This window comes from Cyanistes caeruleus, chromosome 11 (genome assembly GCF_971803275.1).
Source record: "Cyanistes caeruleus chromosome 11, bCyaCae1.hap1.1, whole genome shotgun sequence".
NCBI classification, from domain to species: Eukaryota; Metazoa; Chordata; class Aves; order Passeriformes; family Paridae; genus Cyanistes; species Cyanistes caeruleus.
The window spans coordinates 15,076,017-15,094,935 of record NC_141711.1 but is presented as its reverse complement, the minus strand read 5'-3'; the positions used below and the strand labels follow the sequence as shown (position 1 = coordinate 15,094,935).

Here is an 18,919-nt window from a genome sequence, read left to right as displayed (position 1 = left end):
TTTTAATTCTTTAATAGTGCTGGTCCACTCACTCTTACTTTATCCTTGCCCAGGACTGCATTCCTGTGGAGGGATGTAGCAGTCCTGGATTGCAGGCTTTGTCATGACTGACCAAAGGAAGAAAAATCAGAATATAATCAGCAGTATTTAATGAAACAGCCACAAATCATTCCATAGAGCTGGCACTGTGAGAGCTCAGGAGCTGCAGACAAATATGAGATCCATAAATTCACCAAGATAGACTTTCCTAAACCATCTGACAGCGGTTCATAAACAGGATGCAATCACTTCACAGCTTACAGCACTTTCCCTGTGCTCAGCTTCCTTTGGGAGAAATGCTAAAGCTGGGACACTCCAGTTAACACTGCACCATCATGGTGCCCTACAGCTTGGCTGGTCACAACAGGGATGCCTTATTTTATTTATTTATTGCACTCAGGTTTAACTGAGCTGCCTTGTACATCTGCAGCAGGTTGGTTCTTGTGTTCTCCTGGAGAGAGGAAAAGCAGGTAGCTCATTTGTGTGATGGTCCTGGGACAGCTTTCCTTTTGCTCCCATCCAGCCCTCTTGGCTCAGAGCTCTTCCTGGGGAATGAGGAAGGGCAGAGCTGAGCTCCTTTCAGAGGGAACGTGTTCCTCCATCACACTCACCGCGATGGTTTGATTGCAGTACCTGGCGCACCCCTTCTTCAGGACATTCAGGCCTTGTGGATCATGGATGTAAACACATTCCTTTGGGGAAAGTGTTGGTTCCTGCACAAACAAAACAAGCCATTAACACAGTAACCTTCCCCTTTGCTCTTTGTACTGCAGAGAGCAACTGTGCCTATCTTTGAGCTGGGGAAGTTCACTGAGGAGCCAAGGTGAACAGCACGCAGTTGTGGCAGGGCCTAGGATGAGCCAAGGGACACGGTGGCCTCCTCTTGCTCCCAAGAGTTTCCAAGCTTGAGCCAAGGTGCTGCTCTTTGTTTCTAATAATAGAATCTGTGATAAGGGAGAGAGCAAGCACGGGGGAGGGAAGGGAGGGAGAGGAGACAAGGGGAGATAAGGGTGGCCAGGAGGAGAAATAGAGGGTAAGAAAGAGAGAAGGAAAGAGATAGGTGAGGGGAGAGGAAAGAAGGGATGGAGAGTGGGGCATAGAAAGAGTAAGGAGAGAATGATAGAATGAGAGAAGGAAGAAAAAAGATGGAGGTGAGACGAAGAGAGGAAGACATAGGAGAAAGGGCTGCAAATAACATTGTAACAATGCTCAGTGACCTGTGTTGGAGTTGGGCACAGGTAGAACTGGGCCCAGGTAATTCTGACTTTGCCAGCCTCAATCAGAGAGGAAAGTGAGCAACTGATAATTTTGCAGATATCTACTTCAGACATCCATGCTGAGACAGCATTAGCAAGTTCTGAAAGTCAGACACCCAAGGGTTTAAGGGTGGTGAGCACCTCTCTGGCTTTCACAAACAACATCTTGGGTCTGGCCTTCACACTGCAATTTCCTGGAACTTGCTGTTCTGCTAACCTCAGCATGGGATAACAAACAGCAGCACTCCTCCTTCCTCCAGCTTCAGCTAGCTCTGCTCATCTCTGAATCAACAGGGAACACAGGCCAGGAACAAACTGTTTCTCATCCTCAGCAGAGCAGAAGGGTTGTTGTGATTCTCTGGCTGTGATATAGGCAGAGGCAGTACTGGATGGTACTTGTGCAATCAGGTTTGCCTCTGAGACTCTGGAGGAGCTGGCAAACCCTGCATGTGAGCAGGAAAGCTCTGCCTGAGGCAGAGCAGAAGTGCTAAAAACTGCAAGTCTACAATTTCATTTAGACCAGAATTTCTCATTGTGCTCCACATTGATTCACAAGCAGACTCCAGAATAAGAGAGTGCACAGAGAAGTCAGTGGACAACAGCCTGGGATCACAAAGCTTCTAACAAGCCTCTCTACTGGCTGCTTTTGCTGCTCCCTATTTATTTGAAAGTAACTTGAGTTAGCAATGTCAGTGTGTCTGTAATTATACAATGAAATTACAGAAATAACTACAAGTATTTACCATTTCCTTGCTGCCAGGTGGGCAAATGCTGTTGTTGAGGGCCTCACAATCCACACAAGAGCCCTGTTAAGAAAAGAAGAGGCAAAAATGTAATCTTCTCAAAGGAACCCCTTCCCCATGCCAAGAATGCTACAGAGCTACTGTTTCCAGTACGTATATCCAAAACCTCACAACATGGATCTGAAATATTTAACTGCTCTGAAATGGGACAAGTTTCATCACTTAAATAAAATTTCTCATATGTCTCAAGGAGATGCTTGTCCCTGCCTGAAGCTGGGGTCTGTCTGCACTCTCTGAGTTTCTCTGCCACATCTTGCTAGGCTGGAAAGCACTTTGGGCATCTAAGCAGCAAGACTCGCTGAATCAGCAAGTTATGAGGACACTCTTGCCCCTTGGGATCCACTCTTGCTAGTCAGAGCCTCATATTCTTTCCTCAGTAACCAACCAATGATCAAACTGGGGAGCAAGCACCTCAGATAAGGTGTATGAAACAGTTCATGTGAGAATACTGCACAGCATTTGTAGGCCCTGCTACTGAATTCCTGTATCCTGTCCAGGTTATAGGACACCAGTGCTGACAGAGGTGGGAACAAAGCACTGTCAGCTGAGTTAGCAACTCTAGTGGGAAGAAGATCATATAAAGGAAAAGGCAAATGTACTTTGGAATCAAAGGTAGGATGGGTGCATAGAAAGAACAACAACCTACAAGGGACATTTGCTGATTAGCAGGAAAGCAGTGCCAAGTGTAAGCAGGAAAAACACTAACAGTGCTGCCAAAATTCACACCAGGGGAGCTCTTAGACACATTTCCCAAATGCAGTTTATACAGCCTGCTGTTGGCCCTCCAGGTGAGTGTGGGGTGCACAGCAAGCACCAGCTGTGCTTGAGCATGAGAACGGGAGAAGCTGACTTACCATCACAATCTTATGTTGCTCTTCATCACATCTGTGAGGCAAAATGGGAACGATTGAAGGAGGGATGAAGATGCCATCCAAAGTATGAATAACACCATTTGAAGCCACAATGTCTCTCATGTTTAATGGGATCCCTGATTCATCCATCAGAATTCTTCCCTGATGCAGAAACACAATTTTAGCTCATTAGACAGGATCAACTACATAAAGCCAGTGAGGGAAACAAACGGTTCACAACACCAAGGGCAACCACAAAAATGGTCAAGCCTCTTAGTGGAATCACAGATTGGATTAAGAAGCAAACTAATTCAATGACTTCATTTAAGTCTAGTTTTTTAAGAAGAGGAGGAAGCAGAGATTGGCTGAAACCACATTGTTAAGAACCACGTGCAGACTTTCTCCTACCACAGAAGGCTTTGCCCCAAAGGATTTGATTCACACTTACATCTGCACTAATGTTGATGGTAAGTATCTGGTTAGCCATTGTAACAATGTGTGGCATCATTATCAGTTGATCTACAGTCACCTGAAATAAAACACAAGGCATGTGGTACCATGAAAAAGCAGGGTCATTTCAGTGCACACTACAGAATCCTTCTGTGATTCCTGCCACTTGAAAAGCTTCTCAAGGGGACTTAACATTTATATTTCATGAAATACCTTAAGAACAAGCAATGGGTCAGAGTGTAATCCAGGACTTTGTGTGAACTGTTTGCAAAACCACAAACACAGCAGTGCTGGTGGCAGCTGCCTTGGTTTTCATTCCTTGTTTAGGTAACTGTCCAGCACAGCTGAAATCAAGTCTCACTAACAGTGTCTCTTACTAATACAGCTGCAAGTAGGGACTGACTAATAATGTTTTTTTCTAGGACATATTCAATAAACAGTGAAAGTTCAGCCAGAAGTATAATAGAGAACATATTTCGACTGAAAAAAATAAACTTAAAGGCAGAAAAAAAATGTAAACTGCAGCTTCTGTAGTCAGAAACCAAATGACTTGAGAGTTCTGAGAACCAGGACAATTGTTATTTCTGTGTCCTACAGAAAACTGTGCTGGACAATATTTTCATTTTAAAGGCCATCCAAATAGGGAGCACTAAAACTCCAGAAAACTCAGTGCTTCTTGATGGAGAGCACAGCTGTCCCTTTTAGCAGTTCTGTTCATGGCAAACATTTTGCCTCATCAGATCCTGAGTAACATCTCTGCTCCTCCACGGGAAGTCCAAGGAGCAGCAACTGAAGTCATCAGCACTGTGACCTCTATGCCAGACAAAAGGGTTGAGTTGGTCTGAAGGAGGTCTGGGTTAGAGCTGCCTGCCTTACCGCTGCTGAAGTGTAGATGTGATGTTTCACCAGTTCCTGAAGCTTATTTATGCCCTGAGGAAAGGAGAGAACATGAGAATTAGATACCCCTTCAAAGCTCAGGAGTAAGAGGAGGCAACTACATTTTCTTCTAATCAGTGATTGACAATGCCAATGCCTATAGCAATGAATTCACTTAGTGAATAAGTCCCTTCATTTTCCCCTGCCCAAAGCTGGGGTGAGGAATCAAAGCCAAACACTAGATTTAAGCAACCTGGCTGACCATATTTCTCACTGCAAGTTCTATCAGCACCCACTTCTCTCCTAGAGCCTTACAGAAGAAATGGTTTAGCCACCCTGAGGGAAAATAACTTTCAGCAATGACTAGTTCCATTGCACAAAGTCCTTCCAGCACAGCCCAGTGCAACTCAGCCAGCTCAGGATGTCTTACAGTACTATGGGCTCTCACCTCTGTGAAGAGATAAATAAGCCTTCCATCTCTCAGCTTATCCACAGCATCATTGCTGGGTACAAACACAGTGAAGGGGCCTGGTCCATCCAGTACTGCAGGCAGGCCACAGTTCTGCAAAAACAACAGAAGATTTCATCATGGATCTAACATGTGTTACTGAGGGAGGGTCCAGCAGGAAGTGAGAGGAAATATTAAACAGCTCACTAAAGGCAGAGCTGTTGTAAAGCAAAATGTGCAAGAGGCAGCTGGACGCCAGGGACGGGTGTGTGATACAACAGAAGTGTAAGTGCCACAAAACCACAGCTGGGACAATGAAGTCACTGGTGGGAATGCAGCAAACATGAACAAGGGAGTCTCTGTCTAATGCTCCCTGCATGCTTTAAACACACAATCACACACACAGAGGCTCATCTGTGGTCAAGAACTAAACATGCTTTGGAGAACAACTCTCCAGGGACAAGGGGAAGGAGATGTGGGAGGAAGATGGGAAAGAGGCATGTACCCTTGCTATTTGTGCCAGACCCCCTACAGATGTGAAAACTCCAATCTTTTCCATTGATTTGCTTAGGTAAAGTAAGAAAATAAATTTTAAAAAAACCAAAAAACCAAAAATACCCCACAGAATAAAACATCCAGAAAGAAAGCCAAACCACTGAGATGTATTTAAATGCTATTCAAAATTCTCCCCAAATCAGCAGCAGGCTTTGAACAGTAGAAATATCACAACTTTCTGGGCAGACACAAACTTGCTTACCTCCAGTATAGTTTCAAATCTACTGAAGATCTCCATTGAAGCAAGGATCTCACCAATGGTTTTCTGCAAGAAGTTACAAAGAGGAAAACATGGCTGGGTCTGAAGCCAGGTCTGAGGACATACTGGAATGCCCAGCTTGTGGTTTGCATGTAAAGATCTACGGGAGACCATCATCCTCAAAGAGATGGGCACAATCTAATGATTAACTCATTTAACACACAGATGACTTTTTGATTATAATTTCAAAATGCATTACAGACCAATTAAAGAAGATCTTAATTTGATTTTTATGTGAGAAATGCTTTTCAATACTTGCCCTGTAAGATACATATTCTGTAAGATACAGCTGAAGAAGAGCTCATTTGCTATGATTCTATTCATGAAAGTAGAATTCTCTTTTTATCCAAGCACTGTAAAAGCATCATTGTAAAATTTTTATCTGGCTTATACAATATTTTTAGCTACTTTTAAAGGTATTTTAATAACACCTAACAGGCCTTATCAGAGCTGAAAACAAAATAAATAGCCTTTTCCCTTTTAAATATAGCCTCACTGATTTGGAAGATTAATTATAAAAATTGCTTTTCTTAAAAATGTTTATTCTGCTGTCCCACAAAAGAGAAGAAATATGAATGGCTCTGTACCTGTGGGTTTCTGAGGTTGTCAGGGCTGGTTTTTTTCCTGAGGCTGTTGACAATATGTATGACCCCATTGGCTGATGGGAGGTTTGATTGCAAGATGTTGTACAGTTCCCCTGGTAGGTCTTGATACCGGAAAGATTTGATGTATGTCTGGGTAATAACAATAAGAAAAGTTTATTTCCTTGTGGTACATGTGTGTTACCATGATACAGCTATAAATCAGTCCTTATGGGTCAGCAAGGGGAAGGCACAGCCAGAGTTACTCTGGAAACAGTAAATGTAAGGGATGGCCTGGGTGTAAGACAAGCATCTCACCCTACTTGAGTTTGGGTGATATTTTGATCCTGAATGGTACTTTTAAGTCTTAATAAAAAAGACCTCACCTGGGACACCCTGCTCCAGATTTAAGTCTGAGCAATACTTGATCACAGCTCTGGATCACAAAAGGATGCCGTGACCACATAGCTGATTTGGAGGCAATCCTGGAACTACAGCTTTGACTGCAGCTTTAATTGACTCATTAAGCCTACAAGGAATTTCAAAACAGAGCCAGAGCAGCCAGGCTCACTGAATTACAAGGCACCTGTCTGGCCCTTCCACTTTGTATGGCTCCATGCACTGAAGCCTGGTGTGTGAGGGTGTCCCAAGGTTAACCTACAAACTAAGCATCCAAGTCTTGGTGCTGCAGCCACGGTTCAAGTTCAGAAAAGCACAGTTTCCTGTGTTTTTCTTTTTGCCATGTGCATTTTGATTTGGTCCTCCCTGCCCTAAACGTCAGTTCACATCACTGAGGACTCTGAAACAAAGGAAGGGGAGTGCAGACTTGCCAGATCAATCAAAAGGCTCCTGAGTAAACAAACAGAAAAGAATTTTAAAAGGAGCATTGACACACTCAGTTCGGATTCCCCTGCTCCCAGTAGTGCTTTGTCCTTTTGATGTATTATGACCTAGACCTCAAGGCCAAGGCTGGATCCTCAGAGAGGAAACACAGGGCTCTCCCCCTTGGCCACCTGTGAGCTTGCCTGCAGGAAAGGTGCAGGATGGAGAGAGAGAGAGCAGTGGATACTGGAAAATGTGAGTCAATTGGAAAAGGAAAAAAGGAGCCTTCCATATCAGAACACAACAATGAAAACTTCTTTGCTAGGAGGACTAAGGAAAATGAAATAGAAAGAGGGGGAAAGGGAAGCTAGAAGAAGAAATGTTCAGCTAGTCGCTGTGTTAAAGCACACAAACTCCAAGGGAGCATTCAGTCTGAAGGGAGACTTTGTTGCCTCTTCCATGTCAACCACGTGGATATTGTAGCTGCTGAGGTGTAGGGAAAAGGTCTCTTCTCCAGAACACAGCTCCTATAGAGAGCATGGGAACACCATTCACATGTCAGATTCTTGGTTATCTGTGAGACAGGAGATGTGGTTGCTTGGTGTGCTTTAGACTGCACAAAGAAGCTTCTGGTTTTGATCATAGAAAAAGGTTTTATGGTAAAGGAAGCCCATCAAGGAAACCATGCTCACGCTCCAGTCTGTCCTGTGTGAAATCAGTGCCCCAGGCCTTCAGGAGATTCCTTACCTGGCTAGAAAATGTCAGCTGATGTCCTGACAAGGTCCACATATTCTTGGCTTTTATCATGTCTTCTATCATGTGCAGCCCAGGAACAATGTGCATTCTGCACAACTGCTCAGCAGTGCTGTCCTTTGGGGAGGAAAGCCCACATAAAAAATAAAAATAACATGTTATTTCAAAAATGTCATTTACCACCTTTCTCCCAGCTAACACACACACAGAAATTCTTAGCATACAAGACTGAGCTTTCCTCTTAATTTTGATTCACTGGAGTAGCACTTTGGCAAAACTCTTCTGTTTGCATATACATTCAAGAGGGAGACTGATTAGTCACTGCAAGTGACATTAGAGGAATCCCCTAGACAAAAACTGATTGGACTTGGACAAAATAAAAATTATCCTTGCATGCTCCAGATTATAAAATTTGCTGAAGTTCCCCAAATGCAATTTTGCCTATGCTGGACCGTGTAGGTGGTCTAATCTGCTGAAGTTACATTTAGTTTCTTTCTTTCCTCTCTGGGTTTACCATCATAGGTGCTTTTTAGAACGATCTTCTGTCAATACTGATTGAGGTAGAACTGATCCTTGGGGAAACAGATAGATTAGGCAGCTTGGGGGCCTCTCTTGATACATTTTCTATGGATCCAGAAGTTACTATTTTTGACCATAGGTCAAAATTCCAATATTTTAGTGTAATACTTGGCCCCTTTTGAAAGTCACACTCTCAGGTAGTAAAAAGCCACTTAAAAGTTTTAAGAATAGTCTTACATAAGAGGTTTGAGCTTTGCAAGAAGAATGGCCAGAAAGTCTTACACTTCCTGACATTAAAAACAAACAAAAAACCTCTGCCATTATTGACGAAAGAAACAGAGGTTTTTGAAATAATGTGAGGGATGTAACATCCTCTATAAGACTGCAACTTAACCAATGAAAAATATTCCCAAGAGATGATTTCTATAAATAGTGCAGGCCAAAGTTCCTCTCTTGTGTCAATCAGTTTTTACAGGATACAGAGCTCAAGCAGGAAAGAACCTTAAGACAAAAATTTGCTAAAACCAAGAAAACTTACGTTGAATTCCATTCTATCAAGAATGGGAAGAAGGGATGGTACAAAGACTGTGAAGGGCCCATATTTAGTCAGCAATGTTGAGCACCCAGAAACTGTAAAAAGAGGGGTAGTGTGAAGTGGTTAGGCAGTGAAGGTTTAACCACAGCAATGAATATTCCTCTTGGTAACAGCACAACTCAACCTACACATTGTCAGCCTGGTTCAAGCAAGAAATATTCATTTACAAGGAAGCAGAGGGAGTTTGGCACTGCTACCCTGTCCCCAGCTTGCTCCATCCCCCAAGCAAAATAAAAAAGCATTTACCAAACATTTTCTTGGCGACGTTTAGCTTCCTAGCAAACCTTCCTCGCAAATTATGCTGATTTATCTCACCCAAGAGATCTTTATAGCAACTTCTCCCGTCTCCAATCTCCCCTTCTTTACAAACACAGCTATGAGACAGGGATAAAACATAACAAACCATTATAAACCAGTTTGCAACACATTCAACTATTGTCAAGTAGAACAACATGTCAGTATCTACACTTGAAAGACCAATCTCATCTCCAAGATCTTAGAACCATAGAATGGTTTGGGTTGGAAGGAACCTTAAAGATCATTTAGTTCAAACCCCCCTTTCCATGGGCAGGGACATCTTCCACTAGACCAGGTTGCTCCAGGCCCCACCCGACCTGGTCTTGAACTCTTGATGTTCAAGGGATGCAGGTAAGGGCTGAGTAACTTCTGCAAAACTGTGTGACAGGAAATAAAAGATGCACATTTCTGCCAGGAAATCCAATTTGTATCTCCCCAAAGAGAATGGAGATGCTTTCTTAGATAAAAACAACACAAGGATTGTCTGCTCTAGAGTTCAGGGTACAAATTGCTGCAATATAATTATTGACAATTGACAATTATATATCTAACCTTTCTAGTTAGTAGTAATTTCAGCATCTGAAAATCTGAGGTGATACATAAAACCCACAGGCTAAGTGACAATCTATCCAACAGCTCCTATGTGACCCCTTGGCTTCAGTGAGAAGCCAGCCCAAGCACATCAGGTAGCTGCTGATGTATTCATCATCATGTGGAACTCACTGAGGGGCCCAGACAGGTTAATGACTTTTCCAGAAAAGCTTATCTACATGTGAAAATCTCTGTCCTGATTCACACGGATCTGTAGTCATCACTCAGAGACTACCAAAGATGTTTTTTCCCGTTTGGGCTTTGTCCAAGTATCAGCTCTGCTCTTTCTGTTTCAGCCATGCAAAGACATGACACAGGGGAGGAATTTGACCTCACTCCAGCCTCAGAGGGCTCAGAGCCAGCTGCTGGGGAACAGATCTGTAAGGCAGGGACTGCACTGAACACTGTGTCCTGCACTGTGCTAACAGATCTTCAGAAAGGGAAGCCACTGTGTTTCAGTCTTGGCCAATGAGCAAGTGGATGCCAATAGTTTTAGCAGCACTGGAGAAGGAAGGATCAAGGAGATGGGATTGCTCTTTCCCTCTTCAGTGTCTCAGAGAAGCTCCACCTTTTCTTGAAAACACCTAAAATTCTTGGTGAATCTTTCTCTGGTGTTTGAGAGGCCACTATGCAAAAATGACCCTCTATTCAGTCATATTTCTCATCTAAGGGCCACAAACTTGCAGGTGTTTTGCTCCAAAGGACTATGTGAGGTCTGGTGTTTTTTCACTCATCCTCCCCCTTCTCTGTCACTCTGCAGCTCTAATTTATTTATTGTTTACAGGCCTGACAAAGTCGTATTCCTCAGAAACAAATGTGCACAAATGTGAGCAAACAAGCCGCACATCTCCTTTTTAATGACTGATTATTAACTTCTATCACCACTAGCTTGGCAGTAGAGCTACACCTCCAGCTCACATCACAGAAGACTGATTTAAAGTATTTTGTGACCCACGTGCAATAATTTACAATGACTGATGCAAAACTATACTTTCAATAGGTTTGTTACAAACCTATTTGTTCTTCTCAAAGTGCGACTCTGGCCTGTACTCCTGAGATCACCCTCAGTTTCCTCAAAATTCAGCTCATTCAAACCAAGTTTCCATTCTAGCTGCAGAATAAGCTTCTTTATTTGCAGTTTTTAAGCTGGCTTACCTAGGAGTCCCCTGAGAGTTCATTTCACACGTGGCAGTCACGTCGCAATGATACTGCTGGCAATCGCTGGGAAATGCCAGACACTCAGATGAAGGAGTTTTCCTACTCATCCCAGGCTTGCAAACACAAATTGCCTAAGGGAAGGCAACACAGTGATCACAGTCATCATACATTCACCATCTTTTACCCTGTGAGTTATCCTACAAAAGAGCTGTCTGGTTTCCCTTTGCCAAACCTGAGGTGAGAAGAGCAGATTTGACCAACATGTTCATCAGTTCATGTGAAGAACTTCTCCTCTGGCCATGTTTCAGACCTTGTTATTGCCCTTACCTCTCCTAGACGTCTGCGAATGCAAATTGTAGAGTTTTCTGGGCAGCCTCCATTGTTGTCAACACAAGGGTCAATGGGCTGGCAAATCTTTCCATCTCCTTGAAATCCTTCTTTGCAGGTACATTCATATGCACGTGGTCCAAGAACTTTACATTCAGCAAAGAAGGAACATGGAGAAGGAGAACAGGGATCTTGAGCTGCAATTAAAGAGATTAGAGGTGAGCAGAACCAAGCTTCTGTTTTCAAAAGAGCATTTGATGCAGCACAGCACACTGCAAGGCATGGAAAGAATGGAGGATAAGGAATTTGTATTATTTAACTTCTAAAATTTCACAGGGAAATGAAATCATTCCAGACAGCAGATGTTTGGGGAGTTTTATTCTGAGGAATTTGGATGACACATTTTCCATGTTACTTCAGCAACAGAAGTGTGAGTGACAGAGGATGCTTGGATTGAACATACATGAAATTGGATTGAGGACACATGAAACTGCAATTTGGTCAGCAAAACTTGCAAAGAGTCAGTGAAAACAGCTATCCATTGCTAGACGATCCCATGCATCTCATTAACTTTCTTTTAAGGAAACCAATCCACAAACTTAAATTTTAAATCAGTGAAGAACTCCTTGGACTCCACACCTTATTATTTAAACTGGTTCAGACTCACCAGCATCCTGCTGTCACTATTTAGCATATAATTGTGAGTGAGTGCTGGGTGGAACCTGCAACTCTAATTTACTTCTTGCTTTTCTGATCAAGTGAGAGGAGAGTCAAAAGCTTAGTCCTTTATCTTACAGGTATTCCTGAAAAAAATGGGTTTTAAATCTCTGCAGTGAAGTAGGCATTGTGTTCACAGTAATCAAACTCCTCTGCAGATAGCAGTGTGATAGGATTTTTTCCAAACAGGACTATTTAGGGTCACAGAGAACTTTCTCACCTTGGCAAGTGCTGCCCAGTTTTCTGTAGCCTGGCTTGCAGTCACACACGGCTGTCCCATCCCTCACCACACACTCACTGTTGGCCTCACACGTCACACCTTTGCAAAGGGGGAGCTCTGCAATCACACAGCAAAGAGCATGTAGGGCACTGGTAGAAGATATAATTCACCTCACAGAATATCTGGAAATAAAGGCAAATGTGTTTTCCGAGGACCCCAAACTGGCACAAAAGCCAGAGGATAGGAGCAGTGCAGGCAGCTCTAAGTTCCTGGCAGCCTACGTAGTCAGTTCCCCCAAGGCTGAGAGAAGGGACCTGGCTGGTGTCCAGAGAAAGAACAGAGGAATACAGAAGATGGTACATCTTAACCCCTGTCACAAAGTGGGGAGTAGACCCCAGCTCTTCCCTCTATCTCGATCTCCAATGCTCAAATCACCTTTCCTCTACATTCCCAACCTATTCAATGCCTCCCTGCCCCTTCAGGTACACCCAAGCCCATAACATAGGTCTGCTCTCCCAGCCCTCCTGCAGCTACCAGTGTGTTTACCTTGGTCACACCTGGGGCCTGTGTAGCCTCCATAGCACGTGCAGCTCCCATTCCCAGCGACGCCGCTGCTGCATTCCCCGTGCACACAGTCACACTCTGCAAGGGAAGTCCAGACAAAGCTTCAGCCCTTTGGCTGCCAGGCAAAGCACAGGGCTCCAGGAACACACTGGCCAGCTGCCCTGGGACTTGGCATCCTGATTTCCCACCAATAATCCACTGGCTCCTTTTAAAATTTGGCCATGCCAGTCAGAGTTTTGAGAGGGTGAATTGTGTGTCCTGCACTGAAGAAGACGAGGTAAGAGCAGCTCTGAATGCGAGACCTAGACCAGCTCTTCAGGAGTGTGTTTTAACCCATGAGCACAACCACCAAGATCACACCAATCTCACCTGTGTGGACACAAGGAAACACGAGCTAGACAAAAAGGGCTCCTCTAACAGCCAAACTGTGCTGCCCATAATTCACTTCCCAAAATGCCATACATGAGAGGCAGCACAGTGTGTAATCATTTTTTTATGGAGGGCAGCAAGGGAGAAGCTGAGAGACAAATGGAATTGCTATAGGAGTCAGAAGAACAGTGGGGAAGTGAGTGTGGGTGGTCTCAGGGATGTAGGCAATGACCTGGCTAGAAAGAGAGAGGAAAGTGGGATAGACCTGGTAGGGAGAGAGAGAGTTACAAGAGGAAAAATGGACTGCTTGAGTGAGAGACTGAGAATCATTTATTTAATGGGGTAGTGCAGAAGGGCACAAAGACAAAATACCCAGACACCTGCTATTGAACACTGCCAGCTCTCTACCACTTTCCCCCTCTCCAGCACCTTCCTCACTCAACCTCTTCCTCCTCCTTCCTTGTTTTCAGTTATTTTTGTGGAGGTTTCACTTGAATGACTTGTTCTTACCTGACTGACAGTCCGGGCCAAAACGATTTTCATCCCGGCAATTCTGGCAGCCAAACCCACTGTATTGCTCCTAGAAGGGCCCCAAGATATACCAGGTATTATTTTTCTGTATCACTCTATTGTTTCACACATCATTATAATTTATAGTCTCCCCCCATTTTTGATTTTCTGAAGAAAAGAAACACCTGAAGTCACAAAAGTGACACCTGAAGCAACACAGTGAAGAAAACTGATCTGTTCAGTGCTCCAATGCTAACCAGCCCCCATGGCAAAGGAGAGCCCAGTGTAAACTGACACACAGAGGGCATGCAAATGCAGGAAACTGGTGGGCACTGAGGAAATAATGTCCTAATTGCAGACAGACAGGAATGCTCCAGCTGGCTCCTGATATCTCTCTGAAAAAGGAATCTGGAATTCATTAATACCAGTGGGACTTTTTACATTGATTTTACAGGGCTCAGGGACCTTCAGCATACATTGTAGTTGATATAAGGTGTCTTTGAGTTGAATCCAAAATCAACTTTTCTCAAAGACAAGTCCAAGAGGTAAGATTTAAGCTGTTAATTAAGGATGCTGTAAAAATATACAGTTCATCAGGGAAAGTTTAAAGTCTGACACTGTTTCATTACCCTATCCATTTTAGAAACACTGGTCTATTCAATTTAAATGTGCAGGAATTGTTTATACTTTGCTTGTACTAATTCTGGAGTGGTAAAAAAGAAAATTTCTTTTCTGGCCTAAATTCTCATCTCTCCTTCGTTTCCTGCGAGGGAGCCCCTGCCTACTAATGAGCTGGGTACAGCTAATTAAAGCCAAGTGTCTCAGGGCTTCTTGCAGCCACAGACAGACACAATTATTTCAACTGATCAGGGGTTAAATTAATGCAATTCTTTCCTTATTTCACCCTTGAGATTCTTCCCAACTCCACACCATCACCAACAGTGTTTTAGTGCTATTGCTGACAGCGCCAGTGCTGCAGGAAAACCACAGACACTGATGCTGGGATGAAAGGAGCTGCAAATGGCCTCCCAGGCAGAAGGGCAGCCTCCACCCAGAGCACCTGCACAGACAGCACACAGACAAGTCCCTCTGACAAAGCTCATCACCCTTAGAGTAAATCATGCACTGACCTTGCAGATGCAGGTCCCATTTTGCTGCATACCATCCAAGCATGTCCCATGGCCATTGCAGGGATTTTCAGAGCCACCTGGACACTCTAGCAGGTAAGAAATAGGACAGATGAGATTAAATTGAACAACCAGCACCCTTCCATCTCCTCCTGCCCCAGGTATTCCAGCTGTACAAAACAAAGGCCTCTTTACCAGCAAATTATCCAGCATGCCTAATACTGGCCCAGAGGTGAAAGGCCTAAGGAAAAGTTCCAAAAAGCCATAACTCAATTTCAACAAAAGCACTGAAACATTTTTTATGGCCACTGCTGTCAGCAGCACTGAGAGGTGAGGGCAGTTCTGGAACCATGAACAGACAGGAACCTGCTCTGCAGAGACACTGAGCATTTTCAGCTCCCCTTGACTTCACAAAGAGCTAGAAGTGTGCCCAGAAAAACAGGGTCCCCACATCTTTAGAGTGGGGCACCTCCAAATTCTGAGAACTAATTTTGATAATTCTGAAATCTGTGATTTCTCTGATGAAACTAGTTGCTTGTTCAAAGCCAGTATGAGAACAGGCTCAAGCAGTCTCAGTCTCCCATTTTCTGCAGAACTGGGGGGGGGTCTTTCCATATTCCATCAGTCAAATATGAGAAATGTTCAGCTTAGAAGTTCTTGCTTTTGGATTTTGGAGGCAAGACAAAATAAATTCTCATTACTTGGCATAAATCTGAGTGGGAGTTTTGGGAGGGTTATTTTCACCTTGGGTTGGAATTGCTAAGTATTTTCTGTGTCTGAACAGCTGACTAACTGCAGACTACAGAGCAGCACATGTGGCACACGCACCACAGACAAGAGGGATATCAGAAAGATCTTCCTCTTCCTTTGGAAACTTTTGTAAAGAGGAACAAAAACATCCCTTTCCAAAAGTTTATTTTTATAGAAGAGACAAAAGGAAGTTCCACCACAGGAGGTTATGTTATGTGTTAAATTTAAGGGGATTCAACTCATCTGGAGCAAAGAGATTATGTGCTGAACAGAGAGATATGCTCCCAGACAGATAATGGAGACCATGTGAGTGTTCAAGGAATGAAGAAAATTAATCACCTCAATATATATTTAATGCCTCCTATTAAAACTGGTTTGACCTGTTCAACAGCTGGAGGTTGATGTAGAAAACCCCAAAACTTACCGTAGCACTCTGTACCCCAGAATCCTGGACAGCACTTTTTCTCCTCAATTTCCTTCTTACACAGGTGATGGCACCCTGGCAGGGTAAGGGTGTTTTCTCCTAACTTGACAGAGTATCTTAAAAAGAATAATCCAAGATTATGATTATACCACAAACCCAGCACAGACCTGCTGGAGGGTTTCTAGGCAATCACACTGCAGTGCCCTGAGCTCTGAAGGGAAAGAAGGGCCCTCATCCCCTATCCCATGCACACACACAAGAGGTTTCACTCCAGTTATGTCTTCTCTAAAGAGGCCCATTGATTTGAGCCTCAAAGATTGGTTAGAAGAAACCTGTCAGTGACTGGGCATGAGACAGGATCTTGAACCAGGATGGAAACCTTGGGTGCTGAAGGGTTAAACAGCACAGAAACAAAGTTAGGATTTCCAGGGTGACTCAGCACTTGACTTCACATCTAAAATAAATTTGAAGGAACAAAATCTCCTTCCAGGACTCATCCCTGTCTGTCTTTTACTAAAGATTCCGATCAAAATGCTGTAAATTTGGGTTTAATAGCCATAATATTCACAGGTTCTCCATCAAATCTTGGAAAAATGCCTTAAATCCCTCAAAGAAGCATCTTTTTTTCAACCCATCATCCCTCTCCTTTACACACAGGATGAGTTCTTGGTGGCAGTGCCTCTTGTTCTGCACGTACACAGTACAAAACTATTCTCGTGTCCGTCCAACAACCACCACAAGAGTAGATAACACTCAGAAAAGCTGCATAGACTCACATTATTCTTACACTTCATTTTATTTTTGGCACCACATCCTTCCCAAAAGGAACTTGGAAATTGTCTCAATAGCATTGCTGCTTTGGCTTCCATCTGACTCCTGTGTGTGCGCAAAAACTGCTGTAAACTGCAAAACTGCCACCGCTATTTTTAAAGTATTTTGAGGGAATCAGAGAAAGAACAGACAATGGAGCTATATATTAACAGTTAACATTCACTACTGAATACATATACAAACAATAATCTATAGTGTTTCATTTTACAAAAGCCTCCTAGTAAATTCAGTTTTCCTTCATCCTTTTCCTAGCAGCCAAGCTCAACAGAGTATGAGCAAGGAACATATGAAAAAGCAATTGTCATAAAGTGAACTAGGAAGGTTAAAAGTTCAGAGGATTATTGCTGGAAACTGGGAGGATATACAAAGGGAACTATCATTATAATATTTTCCTAATAAGCCACTAAGGAATTCTGGGTCTGAAACAGGTTTCTATGTTAGACAGATCTCTGTTAAATTGCTACAGCAGGATTAGCAAACTCAGGTTGTTTAGGGCAAGTTAAGAGGTTATTATCACTTAATTTGTTCTGTATATATAGGACCTGCCCAGCAAAAAGTCTGTGGGATTTGCAAGTAGACAAAAGCAACAATAATAGGGGCCATAAACCCATCTGAAAACAAAACTCTGTGGACCTTTACAGCCGAAAACCATGTGTGTGTTCCCTGAAGTTCCCAGCATAGAAGGGCTGCACTCAAAGCATAACACAGTTAGGAAATAGGCCTTACCTGCAGTCCCTCATCCCTGATCTTTGGCTGGCCTTTAACCAGCCTCTTGGACACATCATTTTAGGCACTGCAGCACAAGAAGTACATGTTGTAGTCAAGGTGAACATTGTCTTGACATTGCATCGCTTGGATTTTAACTTAAAAAGAAAAAACAGAACGGAAATAGCCCCAGATTAGATTGTTATCCTAGGCAATTATCTTGCCAACCTTCTAATATCTTTATCAAGTTGCACCATTTGTTAGATATCACTGGGGAGGGCAGTGGCCAATGCAGCAGCTGGGAAGTACCACACAATCCCATGGACTAAACTCCTCTGCCATGCTGCTTCATGCTTGGATCCACCTGGATCTCAGCTCGGATCAACAGGGCAGATCATAGCTATCTTGTCTTTGACCCTATGACCCACAGCAAAAATTCTAACCATTTCTAAATTAATCACAACTCTGCACTGCTAATTTCAGCTGAACTTTTATAAACATGTGGCAGTGGTGTGTGAGGACAAGCCCTAAATTAATAACCCTTGCCAGATGACACAGAATTAAAAGACAACACAGCATTTATCTTTTCCATGTCAATGATAAAATCCAGTTTATTGCTGTTCCATGGGTCTGCAGAGCTGACTGTGTTAGTTCAGTCTATTTCTCAGAGCCAGGAGCTGCTCACAGAAATATTTCTCATGGCAATTGTCTATGAGGAGGTACAGGGAGGAGGGTGAAAAGGAAAGGTGTTCTGCACCTCTCTGAACATCTTGACACTTTGACCCCAAGTGAGAAGGACTCCATAAACATTGGCATGAAGATCAGGTAGGACACTTGGATATATCACATGGCTGGTGAATAAATCAACTAAGTCCTTCCACCCAACCAGAATGACTTTAGGGGCTTAGTTTTCCTCACAGGGCTTTCCTGCACCTCTGCACAACCTTTCTTCCCAAGTGAAACACAAATGACAAAGTAGAGCCTCAGGGTGAATGATCATCATCACATGCCAACCTGTCATTAAAACTTGTGACTTTGCTCCTAAAGTGTTTCCTTTAATTTCAAAACTCCTGGAAAAAAGTAACTGCATGGAAACCTCATAGGTAATTGTGAAAAAAGACATTATTTGTCACTGCTGATGTCAGAGAAAAGCTGAGAGGCCTGAGCTGTGTATTCCCCAGAAGGTCATTGACTGGAAAAAACCCATAGAGCCCATCTCAACTGTGCCTCTACAGGAACTGTATTTTCTAAAAACAAAAACATTAGATCAAATTTTGGGAGGAGGCCTTGATCTGTAATTTTTAAGCCAATCCTGAACAATGCTGCTAATGCAGCAGCCCTCCTGCCCCCAGAACTCCTTGTTCTGGATTCCCATCAGCAATCTCAGCTTTGCTTCCTCTGAACTTAAGTCTGAATATATACATTTGCCTCAAGGCAAGGGAGGAAGCCCACAGCTTCCCATCAGTTATCAGGAGCTCAGGAAGGCCCTCCCAGATGATTGGCAGCAGACCCTGTCAGAAAA

The 18,919-nt window shown here is 43.3% G+C and overlaps 1 protein-coding gene across 7 annotated transcripts in view; it reads right to left on the bottom strand.

Annotated features, from left to right (window-relative positions):
- The window catches only part of STAB1 (stabilin 1), a 52,671-nt gene that overhangs the window by 28,406 nt on the left and 5,346 nt on the right, over nucleotides 1-18,919 (bottom strand). For 6 of the 7 annotated variants that reach the window (XR_015274854.1, XR_015274855.1, XM_086845549.1 and 3 more), the window contains 19 exons: nucleotides 17,419-17,555; nucleotides 15,862-15,977; nucleotides 14,691-14,776; nucleotides 13,561-13,630; nucleotides 12,664-12,759; nucleotides 12,118-12,234; nucleotides 11,181-11,377; nucleotides 10,851-10,984; nucleotides 9,054-9,181; nucleotides 8,751-8,842; nucleotides 7,688-7,810; nucleotides 6,125-6,271; nucleotides 5,481-5,543; nucleotides 4,724-4,837; nucleotides 4,276-4,329; nucleotides 3,398-3,478; nucleotides 2,953-3,111; nucleotides 2,039-2,101; nucleotides 651-752 (listed from right to left, as the gene is read on the bottom strand). Coding sequence is in view for 5 of the 7 variants with exons in the window: in XM_086845549.1 (XP_086701675.1) it covers nucleotides 651-752; nucleotides 2,039-2,101; nucleotides 2,953-3,111; nucleotides 3,398-3,478; nucleotides 4,276-4,329; nucleotides 4,724-4,837; nucleotides 5,481-5,543; nucleotides 6,125-6,271; nucleotides 7,688-7,810; nucleotides 8,751-8,842; nucleotides 9,054-9,181; nucleotides 10,851-10,984; nucleotides 11,181-11,377; nucleotides 12,118-12,234; nucleotides 12,664-12,759; nucleotides 13,561-13,630; nucleotides 14,691-14,776; nucleotides 15,862-15,977; nucleotides 17,419-17,555 (2,079 nt within the window). In the remaining 2 variants the exon portion in view is untranslated. Of the gene's footprint in view, nucleotides 1-650; nucleotides 753-2,038; nucleotides 2,102-2,952; nucleotides 3,112-3,397; nucleotides 3,479-4,275; nucleotides 4,330-4,723; nucleotides 4,838-5,480; nucleotides 5,544-6,124; nucleotides 6,272-7,687; nucleotides 7,811-8,750; nucleotides 8,843-9,053; nucleotides 9,182-10,850; nucleotides 10,985-11,180; nucleotides 11,378-12,117; nucleotides 12,235-12,663; nucleotides 12,760-13,560; nucleotides 13,631-14,690; nucleotides 14,777-15,861; nucleotides 15,978-17,418; nucleotides 17,556-18,919 lie in introns of those variants that run through there. The other variant, XM_086845551.1, reaches the window with a different exon arrangement.